Source organism: Empidonax traillii, unplaced genomic scaffold (assembly GCF_003031625.1).
Source record: "Empidonax traillii isolate 1590-97213 ecotype Southwest subspecies unplaced genomic scaffold, ASM303162v1 scaffold74:size2480735, whole genome shotgun sequence".
Classification (NCBI taxonomy): Eukaryota; Metazoa; Chordata; class Aves; order Passeriformes; family Tyrannidae; genus Empidonax; species Empidonax traillii.
In genome coordinates, this window is record NW_020955267.1 from 2,010,124 (window position 1) to 2,022,899 (window position 12,776).

Below are 12,776 nucleotides of genomic sequence, written 5' to 3' on the forward strand. Positions count from 1 at the left end.
GGACTGTGGACTGTGTTGGGGGTTCTTGCCCCTGCTGGGAACCAGTACATCTACCTAGGCCCTGCTGGGGACGTGGCTGCAGAGGTTTGGCCTATTGCTCACCACTGGCAGGGGTGGCAGGGTTTGCTAATTTGCTGGCACGTCCCTTCTCTGGGCCATGCTGAGGGAGGACCTCCTCACTGCAGCCTGGGGCTACTGAAGAGACCATGCTCACCTCGCTACTTCATCAGCCAGCATGGGGGGATTGCTGCTCAAGGGGTAAAGAACCCTTGGCAGCACAGGAACCTGGGTGGCTGACACCTGCCTGAGAGGGACTAGCCCACGGGCCAGTGCTGAGCTGGGGAGAGTAGCACTGGCTCCCGTGGGTCCTTTCCCAGGGAGCGGTGTGGGCGGTGAGCTGCAGCGGTCCTTGGCTGTCCCCTCTGCTCTGACGGGCAGCTCAGAAATAGCAGCTGGCCCAGTTCTCCCGCCCCCGTGGCCCAGATCTCTAAGAACGGAGGTTGCTCGCGCAGCAACAGCAACAGCAACAGCAGCAGCATCAGGCGCTGCATTTAGCCCATGAGCTCAAACAGAGGGAGAGGCTGCCAGCAGGATCCCAGCCTGGCTGGGTGACGCTCCTGCCTAGAGACTGCGCTGCAGGCTCTGTTTGTTGCTGTAAACACGCTCGCTGCTGCAGCTTCCCTGTTACTATCTATAGCCGCGATCTCTTGGCTCCCGTGCAAGGCGAGTCTGCGGTCTGGCTCCCACCTTAGCCTGACCTGAGCCAGGGCTGCCTGACATCCCCATCGTGGGTGGGTGTCTCCGGGCTTCGCTGCAATAAGGATCAAAACAAAGCCCAAACTGGAGGAAAGGACGAGCCTCACCCCTCTCTCCTCGTCGGTGGTTTCCCGGTGGCCCCTTGCCCATGCCCTTGGCGGCTATCCCAGCGCCTCGGAGCGCTGCTCCCAAGCTCTCCCAACCTCCCCGGGGGCCTGCAGCCCCCCAGGCTTCCCTGGCAGGGCTTCCCACCGCCTTATGCCATTACTTTCACTCTCCACCATTACTCGTGTACATAATAAACAAATCAATAGTGACACATGAGCGTAACGCGTTCCTCGCTGCGGGTAAAGGGGGTAGGTCGGGCTTTCCGTGCGTGGGGCCCGCCGAGTACCCGTGCCCAGCTACGGGCAGACCCTGCTCAGTGCTAGCGACGGGGCTTGCCTTGCAGCGCAAAGCGCACCCCTTCCCGGCTGGCCCCCTTCTTCGCCGCCTTCCTGGGGGCACCTTGCTCCGCAGCGGGGCTGTGCGGAGCCTCGCCGAGGGGACGGCGGGCCCGGGGGCAGTGTCGATGCCCCGTAACCCCCGCAGGGCCTCGTCAGGCGGGGGGGGGGAGGGGCCGCCGAGTCCCAAACCCTCCCATGCCGTCCCGTCCCGCGCGCCGCCCGCCCGCCGCACTTGGCTGCAGCCTGGAGCGCTTCCCGTCAGTCACGCCCCCTCGCACAGGATGTATCCCATATAAGGATATCTGCGTCAGTGGGTTCCCGAGCCCGGCCCTACCACTCCGCGCGGGGGGGGAAGCCCCGCCACTGGCCCCCGCCCGAGCTGCCCCGCGGCCCCCCCGCCCCCGCAGCAGCCCCCCGCCCCCAGCCGCGGGTCTCTCCCGCGGGGGGCGGCGGCAGACGGCGCGCGACGCGGCCTCGGAGAGGAACGGGACGAGCGCGGGGCGAGCGGCCCCCCCCGCGGCCGCGGGTGGCGCGTCCCCAGTGACGTCGGCGGGAGGGTATAAAACGGAGGCGCGGCGCGGTACTCCAGCAGCCCAGGCAGCCCCGGCGGTGGAGCGGAGAGACGCGCGGCGCGGACCGAGCACAGGGACGCACGCAGCTGACTCCTCCTCGCTTCATCCCCAAGGACGCTTCACTACCGTCGCATCACCTCTCGCCACCGGCTTGCACGCACCGAGCCGACATGATGTACCAGGGATTCGCCGGAGAGTACGAGGCAGCGTCCTCCCGCTGCAGTAGCGCTTCCCCGGCCGGGGACAGCCTCACCTATTACCCCTCCCCGGCGGACTCCTTCTCGAGCATGGGATCGCCTGTCAACCCACAGGTGAGGCTCTGAGCGTGCTGGCTGCACCCTCGCCGCGAGGCAGGAGCACTCGGGAGGGGAAGGGATGGGAGAGGAGAGGAGGGGATGGGATGGGACGGGACGGGACCGGGCGACACGGGGCTAGCGGTGTCCGCGGAGGAGGTCAGGCCGGGGACTATGCGCGGGGAGTGGCCCCAATGCCGAGGCAGGGCGGGCGGGGGGTGCCGTGGCCCGGGCCGCGCTCTGCGGCTGGTGTGTAAAGCGGCTTCATTGATAAAACGCGAGTTCATTGAGGAGACTCCGGAGCAGCGTCTGCGTCAGCGCGGACGTCAGAGATATTTATAACAGGCCGCTCTCGTGTGGAGCCGGCGCTGGCAGCGCGGCGCCGCGGCCCCGGGGACGGCGGGGAGCGGCCCGGGCGCCCCGCTGACGGCACCCCCCCCTTTCCTCTGACCTACAGGACTTCTGCACCGACCTGGCCGCCTCCAGCGCCAGCTTCGTGCCCACAGTGACGGCTATCTCCACCAGCCCCGACCTGCAGTGGCTGGTGCAGCCCACTCTCATCTCCTCGGTTGCCCCTTCCCAGAGCCGTGGGCACCCTTACGGCGTCTCGGCGCCCGCCCCCGCCACCTACTCCCGCCCCGCAGTGCTGAAGGCGCCGGGCGGCCGCGGGCAGAGCATCGGCCGCCGGGGCAAAGTCGAACAGGTGAGTGGGGACTGAAGTTATCGGGGTTAAGCGGGGTGGAGGGAGTGCGCGGCCGATGGGCTGGCCCGGCCGGGGACACCGGGCTGACAGCGGGACTGAGCGGCCTCTCTCTACTCGCAGCTGTCCCCGGAGGAGGAGGAGAAGAGAAGGATCCGCCGGGAAAGGAACAAGATGGCAGCGGCCAAGTGCCGCAACCGGCGGCGGGAGCTCACCGACACGCTGCAGGCGGTAAGTGCTGTCCGGGAGGCGGCGGGGGGGGATAAGAGGGGTACCCGAGGGCGGGAGTAGCAAGACGAGGGGAACTCCAGCTGGGAGTGATGCTGGCTTTGGCTGACAGCCTGCTCTCTCTGCAGGAGACCGACCAGCTGGAGGAGGAGAAGTCCGCGCTGCAGGCGGAGATCGCTAACCTGCTGAAGGAGAAGGAGAAGCTGGAATTTATCCTGGCGGCTCACCGACCCGCCTGCAAGATGCCCGAGGAGTTGTGCTTCCACGAGGAGCTGGGGGGTGCCACCGCGCTGGACCTGGGCACCCCCAGCCCCCCCATGACAGAGGAGGCTGCCTTTGCTCTGCCGCTGATGCCTGAAGCGCCACCGGCCGTGCCGCCCAAGGAGACCGGCAGCAGCGGGCTGGAGCTCAAGGCTGAGCCTTTCGACGAGCTGCTCTTCTCCACGGGGCCGCGGGAGGCCTCCCGCTCCGTGCCTGACATGGACCTGCCTGGAGCCTCTTCCTTCTACCCGTCGGACTGGGAGTCGCTGGCTGCCGGGACCAGCGGTGAGCTGGAGCCCCTCTGCACCCCTGTGGTGACCTGCACCCCGTGCCCCAGCACCTACACCTCCACCTTTGTCTTCACCTACCCCGAGGCAGACGCCTTCCCCAGCTGTGCTGCCGCGCACCGGAAGGGCAGCAGCAGCAATGAGCCCTCGTCCGACTCCCTCAGCTCCCCCACCCTCCTGGCCTTGTGAGGGGCTCCAGCACTGACTGACCTGCTGGGCCCCATCCGCTGCCCATGTACCCCCACGGACTTGCAGCTGTGCCCCAAGGGGCTCCCCAGGCCTGGGGAGGGCCCTGCCACCGCCACCCCCTGTCTGGCCTGGTGCCCCGGGGCCTGGCAGAGCGTCATGCACCGAGGTCTTGTACCTCTTCCAGAGATGTAGCAAATCGCATGGAGTTTGTCTTGTCCCCAGTGGCTCATCCATGAGAGCTGGTAGTCTGTAGCATGTCCCACATGGCTGGGTAGGTGACTCCCTCCCCTCCTTAGTATCACTAGCATTAACTAATTAATCTCTTGGTTTTAAATGATTGGAATTTAACCTGGTGCTGGGTATCTCCAACTCGTATCTAGTGCAGCTGATTAACAATAACTACTGTGTTCCTGGCAATATCGTGTTCTGATGACTTAGCAATGACCCATCTTACGTGGGGGGAAAGAGACTCTATTTTATTTTCTAGTAGGTAGATAAATAGCTATATCCATGTACTGTAGTTCTACATTGATGTTCATTGTAACTTTACTGATCATGCATTGTTGAGGTGGTCTGAATGTTCTGACATAAGTTTTCCATGAAAACGTTTTTATTGTGTTTTTAATTTATTTATTAAGACGGATTCTCAGATATTTATATTTTTATTTTATTTTTTTCTACCTTGAGGTCTTTTTTGACATGTGGAAAGTGAATTTGGATGAAACTTAAGCATTGTTTGCTTATTATTGTTCAGAAACATTGTCAATAAAAGCATTTAAGTTGACTGCTGGAGCTGTCCTTGTGTTACCTTTTGCGTTGCTTGCCTGTGACCTCAAAGGGGTTCCCTAGCCTCTAATTTGGGCTGGGCTTTATAAACTGCAGACTGCTTCTAGCTGCCTGAGGCTTAGCATGCATCAGGGTGGGAATACCACTTAGGCCAGCCCTGCCCTTGTCCTAGTGTTAGTCAGGGCTGTCTGTGGTTACACCCTTCCCACCCATCCTGGTGGGCAGTAGGGTCATTCCTTATGGTCTTCCCCATCTGATCTGTCTGGCTCTGGTCCCCTCCTGGGCCTCTGTGTGTTACCTGCTGTGGTCTTTCAGCAATTAGATGGAGGTCTTGCTGGAAAGGAGGTGAAAGTTCATGCCTCTGAATCAGGAAGGCCATCTCCAGGCTGGGGCCAATATGATCATTTGCATGTGCCTACAAGTCCAACTTCCTCCTCCTCCCTGGGGAAGAGTGGGCATGCACCCTGGCTCTGGGTGCCCCTGGATGCAGTCTGGTTCCTCTAGGAGTAGTTATGGCCCATTTTCTTTGGGACAGGAGAGGAGGAGAAGTGTTCGTGCACTTGCTTCTTGCTTTAGGCTGAGTGGTTTAAGGCAAACCACTGCCCCTGCCCTTGCCCTTCAGTTTCCATTAAAGCCAACCCAATCCTTGAATGAATGAGTTATGGCAAATGGCACAAACACACTCTAGGAATGTGCTCCCTCCCTGGGCTCTCTGCAGTGCTGCCTCTGCTGCCCAAATTAGTTTAGGGGGAACTGCTACTCTCTCTCGTTCCTGCTGCTTGTGCCGTTAAACATGTGCTCCTCTGGCAGGACAGCAGCTGGGCCAGGTCAGCCCTGCATGCAGAACGTGAGTCTCCCTCATAGTTGCATGTGAAGAATCCCATGAGAACAAAAAGGCTTCCCTGACAGTCTCCAGCCCTGTCATTCCAGCTTCAGAACTCCTTTCTCAAGATGAAAGATGCCACCTGCACCGACACATGTGTCCAGATAAAGGCCACCTTGACACCATGCTCTCAGGAAATTTCTGTAAGCCGGTATTCAGGGCTGGGTTTCTATAACTCCACATTTCCTGGTCACTGCAGCAGGCTCTGCTTTCTTCACCCCTTTTCTAATCAGAACACACACAGGATGTATTTCATCTCAATAGTGTGTACTGCAATTCCATGGCTTGCTCAACAAGGCCTGACCTGTGCAAAAGCAAATATTACACTGCAGCTTCCTGTCTTTCAACAATAATCTGAAGGCTGAGCTGACTAGTGATGAAGAATAACTCCTGAGAAGGAGTTATTCTTCACATTGCCACTTGAGCTGATGTGGGCAACACCCAGGTGCAGCAAGGGCACAGTAGCACTGAGCCATGAAGCAGTCATGTAGGTGTAGCTGCAAGAGAGTCAGACTTATGGGACAAGTAACCCCGTGAAGTCAGTAAATCTGGACACAACACACCGTCTTGCTGAAAGACTATCAGGTTCAGAGCTGGAGAATTCAGAGTTCTTCAAGAACCGATGCATGCTGTTGATATCATGACATCCGGCAGAGGCAGAAAGGAGCAGGGGTCTACACAGTCTCCTCAAAGTGATCCTGGCCCCATCATCTCTCATGATCACTGGACAGGTTAAAGCAAAATCTAGTGCTGAATTCTGAGAGACAGCAGTCCTGCCTCCTAACCAAGGCTTTTCTTTTTAACAGCAGTGACAGCAAGTGCCAAGTGTGTCAGCTTTTGCATTTGTTACGCAATGATGTCAAACTCAGGGTGGCACTACATGAGACATGTCTAACCCCAGGCTCCAGCCCTACTCCTTGCCTTCAGACATGAACGACCTAGAATTCAGGTTGTGCTACATAAAATTTATGGTGTGTCATAAATGTGATTTATCTGCTTCCTAGAATTTGAGAATTATGTAGTGAAGTTGTACTTAAATCAGTAGGAATCTTGCCACCACAACAGAGCAGCAATCTCTGCCTGCAGTGGATTGCAGGCATTCAATTACAATCTGTATCTGATACATCACACAGATATCGGCACAGAGCTTTATGAAACAAAACAATGAAACGAGATAAGGCAAGCAAGAAACGCTCGTGTTATTTCTGACACCTCCTGCGCTCCGGATCCTTCTGAGGGCAGTAGTGTAATTAATTCTTAGAAATATAACTGCAACATGAGTAACACAAGGAACAGGATAACTGTTACTACGAGTTACAAAAAGTAGAGCTGCAAAACAACATGAAGATCCTTAAACGCGTTTATGGTATAACAAAAACGGGCTGCCCAGCAAAGCCACCCCAGGTACCGCAGGGTGCTGTGGATCCAGGGCTGCCTCGGTACCGGCAGCAGCCGCAGTCCCGACACGGTCCTGCGCACCTCTACCTCCCGCCTGCGGCGCTCCTGCCCCCGGGCCGCGACGGGGCGGCCGCTGCCGGTACCTGAGATCGGCGCGGCGATTCCCGGCGTCAGGGCGGCCCCGGCGCGGCACTCGAGGCTGTCCCGGCGGGAGCGGCGGGCACAGGGCGGGCACAGGGCGGGCACAGGGCGGGCCGTGCCCACAGCCCCGGCCCCGCCCCGGCCCCGCCGCGCACGCGCGCCCCCGTGTTTACTGTTTGGTTGCCGGGGCGGCGCGCGCGGGCGCGGCGGGGACGTGCCGTGACGTCCCGTGCCCCGCGGGGACGCCGCGAGCCCGCGCCGTGACGCGCGCGCTTCCGGCCGTGCCCATATATGGCGAGCGGCGGCGCCGCGGGGCACGGGGCGGAGCGGGGCGCGTCGCGACGGGCGGCCGCGCCCCGGGGTGCCCGCCGTGAGCTGACAAGGCAGCATGGCACCCGCTCCCCACCCCCCTCCGGCACTCTCGTTCCCTTAGCGAGCTGAGGAGTCCGCAGAAGGAACGGGGGTTTTCCCGCAGCTGGGTGCTGAGCCAACGCGTAACGGCTCGCAGCTCCCGCTGTCCATAACTAGATTTCCTTGGCAGCACCCCTCCGCCTGGAAATCTCCACAGTCGGCTTCGAGCTGGAAGAATTGACCTGTGATGGTGGAAAATCAAAGGTGATAGAATTTGACTTGACATTAAAAATAAAAAGGCATAATGAACAATTGGCTTTTATCTCCATTAGGTGAGGGAAAATGATTGCCATACACATAGTACAAGAGCTATGACTGCAGTGTACCGGGTGACCAGGCACCTGTATCCTTGAACTTGCTCTGCCGGTTCTCATGCCGTTTGTTCTGTTGTTAGTTTGCCAATAAATCTGATCTACTGCTTTCGGTCAAGATAGAACAGGAAGCCTGCCAAAAAAAGTCAGAGCCAGTGGACAGTCAAAAATAAATGGATTATTCAGAGGAAATAAAGTTCTGGAAAATTAAATTAGTATTTTGATCTGTGGTCATTGTAGAGGTACTTAAAAAGATTCCTGTACTTACACTTGATTTTGTGAAAGATTTATCAGAGGATATGTTTCAAGGTGAAGGGCTCGTAGAAAAGGTTATGAAACCAATGAGTAAAATAAAAAGCAACAAACACTTGGACTTCATGATGTTCATCCAAGAGTTCTATGAGAAGTCAAGACTTGAACAGCTGATCTGCTTACTAATGGCTTTGTATAACATTGTACTTAGAAGCACTTTTATAACAGAGAATGCCAAAATAGTTAATATGCCAATTAAAAAAAAACAAACCCACATCCTGAAAAATTCTGGAGAGCTGCTGAGCAATTATCCTGTTATCTGTACCAGGCAAGTTAATGGGAACTGTTCAAAAAGGTGAGCTAATGGGTGCACGGAGAAAATAGTGTACTAGGAGAGCTGGCAGAGCTTTTCTAATGAGAAGTCCTGGCCTCACAAATTGGAGTCCTGTGAGGAGTCAACAAAACACGTGGACATGAGAGGCTCACCTGATACTGTCTGCTTGGGTTTCTAAAAAGCATTCAAGACAATCTATCAGCAAAAGCTTCTGAAGAAACTGCGAAATAAGAGGAGTATTCACACAGATAGATGACACTGCATTAAAGACAGGTGTCAGTAAGAGCAAAAATATTTCTCAGTAGAAGGAGTCAATATGCAAAGTTCCACAAGGATCTGAATTGGAGCCTGTGAACTGAAAGGAAAGGTAGTAAAATGTCACAATACAAAATTAGTGGGTAGTACATTTTGATGTACATACATGTAAAGAGTTTTAAATGGGAGATTAACAATCCTAACTTCACACATACAGAAACAGCTCAGAAGCTGATTTGTCAGCTGGGAACAAGATCTTGGCATAATAACAGTTCTGTGAAAACCTCAGCTCAAGGCTTGGTAAATGAGCAAATCAAGTGTTAAGAGAGAAGGAATAAGAGGAAAGGAATAAAGCAGAGAGTGCCATTATGGCACAGGACAAATCCACAGTGTGCCAGAGCTTTGAATCCTGTGTACAGTTCTGATCTTCAGAAGGATGTAGAGCACTGTAAGAGGTGCACAGAAGTAAATAAGTGCTATGAGGTACGGGACAGCTTCTGGGTCAGAAACAGGTAAATTAACTAGGACTCTTCAGCTTTACAGAGACACAAATGAGGAGAGGTTTCTTTCAATGCAAGAACGATGTACAACAAAGGAAGCTTGGGGAAGATGTAGGATAAAACCAAACTTGACAAGTTTGCTCATTCCACATTGTGGATACTTGTAGTAAACCTTATTGCATGATTTTGTGGATACTGCGAGGGTTCTTTTGAGAATGAAAAGTCCAGAAAAGCTAGTAAGGACTATTAAATGCTCAAATATCCCCTTTGGCCGTGGAAGTCCTGATTTTGCAATTTTTGGGGCCTTAGGGAATTCTGTGCTGTCAGCAGACTGTGGCTGGTAACAGAGAAGGGCAAAAGCTGTGCTTGATCTCATCAAATATGACTATTTCTATGTGGGTTTTTAAGGATTTAGCTGAACTTCTGCTCTTTCCTGTGCTTCCTTATTGTAATGGTATTTGAAATTTGTTTAAATTACCACAAGATGTGATGTCATATGTCCACGCACCTTATCTGTTCAGATCTTTTGCAGATAAGGTTGTTCTTCGGCGCTGCTTCCGGCAGGCTTTCCAGGCGTAGGTAGACTGGTGACCCAGGGAGGTGCTGAAGTGAAACCAACAACACTCATTCTTCTCATTTGGAAACAGCGGATGTCCACAAGGGACCTGGATATTATATCAACAGGATATCATGGGAAAACAAAAGAAGGTCGTTACTAGCATGTGGACAATGTATCTTTATTATTTCCAATTAAGGAGCTCTTGTTCTGTCATGTGCCGCCCCATGCCCCCACTACCCCCCACCCCCCCCCCCGAATCTTTAGTCTGCAGAACAACAGATTTACAGCTCCTCTTCACCGGTTATATTTGAGCTCTGTTTCTATACAAATGTCTTTTAACTTGTTCTGTTGGCTAAAGATAACCAGCTGCAACATTAAGGCAGTAATTTTAATTCTGATTGCATTGCCTCTTTCACTTGCTTTTTAAACAGCCTCTCTTGAATCTTCTCATGCCAGGGAATAAGGAAAGTGAAACCAACTCATAATATAGTATTTATCTGGTCTTGTTTGTGAAATTAAATATTTCTCCTGAATAGGTAAGGGTATTATAAAGGCCATAAAATACAGTAGCAGTCTTAGTCTTAGAGCATATCATCTGAAACGTGCATGAGATTCAGATATTGCAAGGTTATTTGGGTTTTTAAGTAAAACACATTATTTTGACACTGCTCTGAAGTGTTCTGGGTGCTTCAGCACGAGAATGATGCAATTCCTGCTATGAAGTGTTTGAACTCCAATTGTAGGAAAAATGACAGCTGCCAGTAGTGCATGGTAAGAGAGAAGGACAAGCCCTGTTACAGCATTTAGGCATGTGGTATAGCAGTTGAATTAAAATAGTAACGTAACCTAATGATGATGTGTCACTAACCTCGAGGACACCAGGGAAGATAAACCAAAGTAATTTGCTGTCATTACATAAGAACTGAGTGCAAAGCCAAGAATGGGTTTTCAGCACAGATAAGGATTTCACTATAAGACTTTCAAAGGATTCAGCTCTTCAAAGCTTTAACTATTCATTGAAGTCTCAGATCCTTCCATCCTTCCCCTCCTTGTTTGATGCTTTCCTGCTATTTGTCAGCAAGTCCCAGGGGCCACAAGCCTGGGTTCCTCGGCTATGCCTGTGCTGCTAAATCAAAGGGGATAGGAAGCAAACACGGGCATTTGACTCCTGATTTTCCACTCTGCTCTATTACACAGTAATAACTCTGGTCCCTGAAACAGCCTTGGCCTGTGTCAGCTGGCAGTCTCCAAGATGAAACGTGGGCATAGTTCAGGGGGTAGCATGTGGCTGATGAGCAGTGGGCAAGACTGTGTGAAAATGGGCCTCCTCCAGACTTCTGGGTCAGGCAGCAATATCCTAGCAGGTTTCACACTGTCAAACCTCTGCACTTTGGTATATATGACAGGTCCTTTAGCTTCACACTGGAAATCACCCCTCTGGGCTACAGCACAGCCCTCATTTATTCAGTTCTGAGTGTTTGAAGTAACACCTCTCAAATAATACTTATTTGATACCACATGTAGTTCAGAGGTGACCACTGGCCAAGTGCTGTGTAGTGTGGATGTGAGGAGTGTATCGCCTGGCCCTTCCACCACAGAACAGTTCCTGGCACAGCTTCACTTGGCATTGTAGGTGGTGCCTGTGTCAGGCTATAGACAAGCTCTGGCAGGTTAGAGGATTTACCTAACTGGAAGGGTTGTGTAACATATTCAGTGCTCCAAAAGGAATCCTGATGATTGCAGTGTTTGGTAAACTATCTCCAGATCATCCTAAATGTGGGATGGGACTTAAGGGAAAGATGAACTGATGGTCTTCACTGAATGGTAGATATGTAGCTGTAATTTGAGACAAACACGGTAAAATAACACACAAGGAAACGTATTACTCTACCTGGTTGTTTATCTTCAAGATCTTTGCTTTGTCCAATCTAAGCTAAGGGGCATGGCAAGCTGATAGGGTGATTTCTACAGCTTTAAGAACCACTAAATGATAGTCACAACAAGCAACCTACCCCAGAAGGGATGATCCCAATTAGGAACATTTATTTGAGAAAAGTTTCATGCATACTCTAAATACCTCTAGGCTCCAAGGGACCCTTCTAAGGGCAAATGCTTCACTGGGTCTTAGTCCCAACACATTTAGTCAAGATCCAAACTTTTAATTGCCTTCCTCATGAAACTCCTTCTGTTGTCGCTTTAGTCTTTTTGCAGAAAGGCACCACAGGAGTGCAAGACTCTTGCTCATAACACCAGAGCAGTGTTAACATGGCTTCTTGATAAACTTGTCATATAATGTAAACATAAGTCATCTTTGCCAAGAAAACTTTAGCACTTCAGAATTAAATATTTTTTCGTAATTTTTAGAACCTATAATTTGAGAAGGATTTTACTGTCCAAGTATTTTCATGCCAAAAATAAATGCAGCTCATTTGTTGATTCCTTATGAAGTAACTATAAATAAGATGGTTCTGGAATGGCGATACTTCTGTGTTTGTAATAAAAATGTCAACCAATTCCATTTGTTGGATGTATGGAATAGAGTATAACTCCATGCAGTCAAACCTCAGCAAAATCTCATTTTTCCAAGCTTCTTTATGATCAAAGTCTGCAATTTTTTTTTGCTCCGTGCCACTTTGTCACTTGCTGTTGTAACATCAGACACTGGCTGTGGCTGAAGGCCTGAACTGTTGTGTGCATGTGAGAATGATTATCATAGCTAATTTAAGGCACGTGTAATAGCATCTGGAATGACCTCACAGCCTCCAGTCTTGTCATAAATATAGCCTAATTACTGGATATTGCATGACTGTGCCCTGCAGGTGATCAGGCATAGAACGTGGTAAAGACCAGCTCTGACTCTTAACCAAAGGTTTGTATTTCCTTTTAAGAAACATTATACACTGAAATAATCATCTGTATTTATGAGAACAAAGTATTTATTATATAATGATTTCCACCTGAGGATCTTGGAGCTTCTTATGGGCACTAATGATTGAAGTGTTCTGTTCTAGTTTGCAGCTTACCATGAACCATTCAAAGCAGCATCTGAGCACTTTTCCATTAACCTCTGAAGTGACTAATATGCAAATGTGTGGTTTGTTCTCCCCTCCCCTCCTCTTCTCTCCTTTCCTCCCCTCTCCTCATCGAATTTTGTGTTGCAGTGTGTTTGCATTACAGGTGAAAGCAGCATAGCTTGCAGTGTGAATGGGCAGGT

The 12,776-nt window shown here is 52.0% G+C and overlaps 1 protein-coding gene across 1 annotated transcript; it reads left to right on the plus strand.

Moving 5' to 3' along the window:
• The first annotated feature begins 1,798 nt into the window (after nucleotides 1-1,798).
• On the plus strand, nucleotides 1,799-4,524 carry FOS (Fos proto-oncogene, AP-1 transcription factor subunit). Its single transcript, XM_027880799.1, has 4 exons — nucleotides 1,799-2,085; nucleotides 2,525-2,770; nucleotides 2,891-2,998; nucleotides 3,124-4,524. Exons 1-4 carry the CDS (start codon nucleotides 1,945-1,947, stop codon nucleotides 3,730-3,732), a joined length of 1,104 nt encoding a protein of 367 aa, XP_027736600.1. The 5' UTR covers nucleotides 1,799-1,944; the 3' UTR covers nucleotides 3,733-4,524.
• Nucleotides 4,525-12,776: the final 8,252 nt, after the last annotated feature.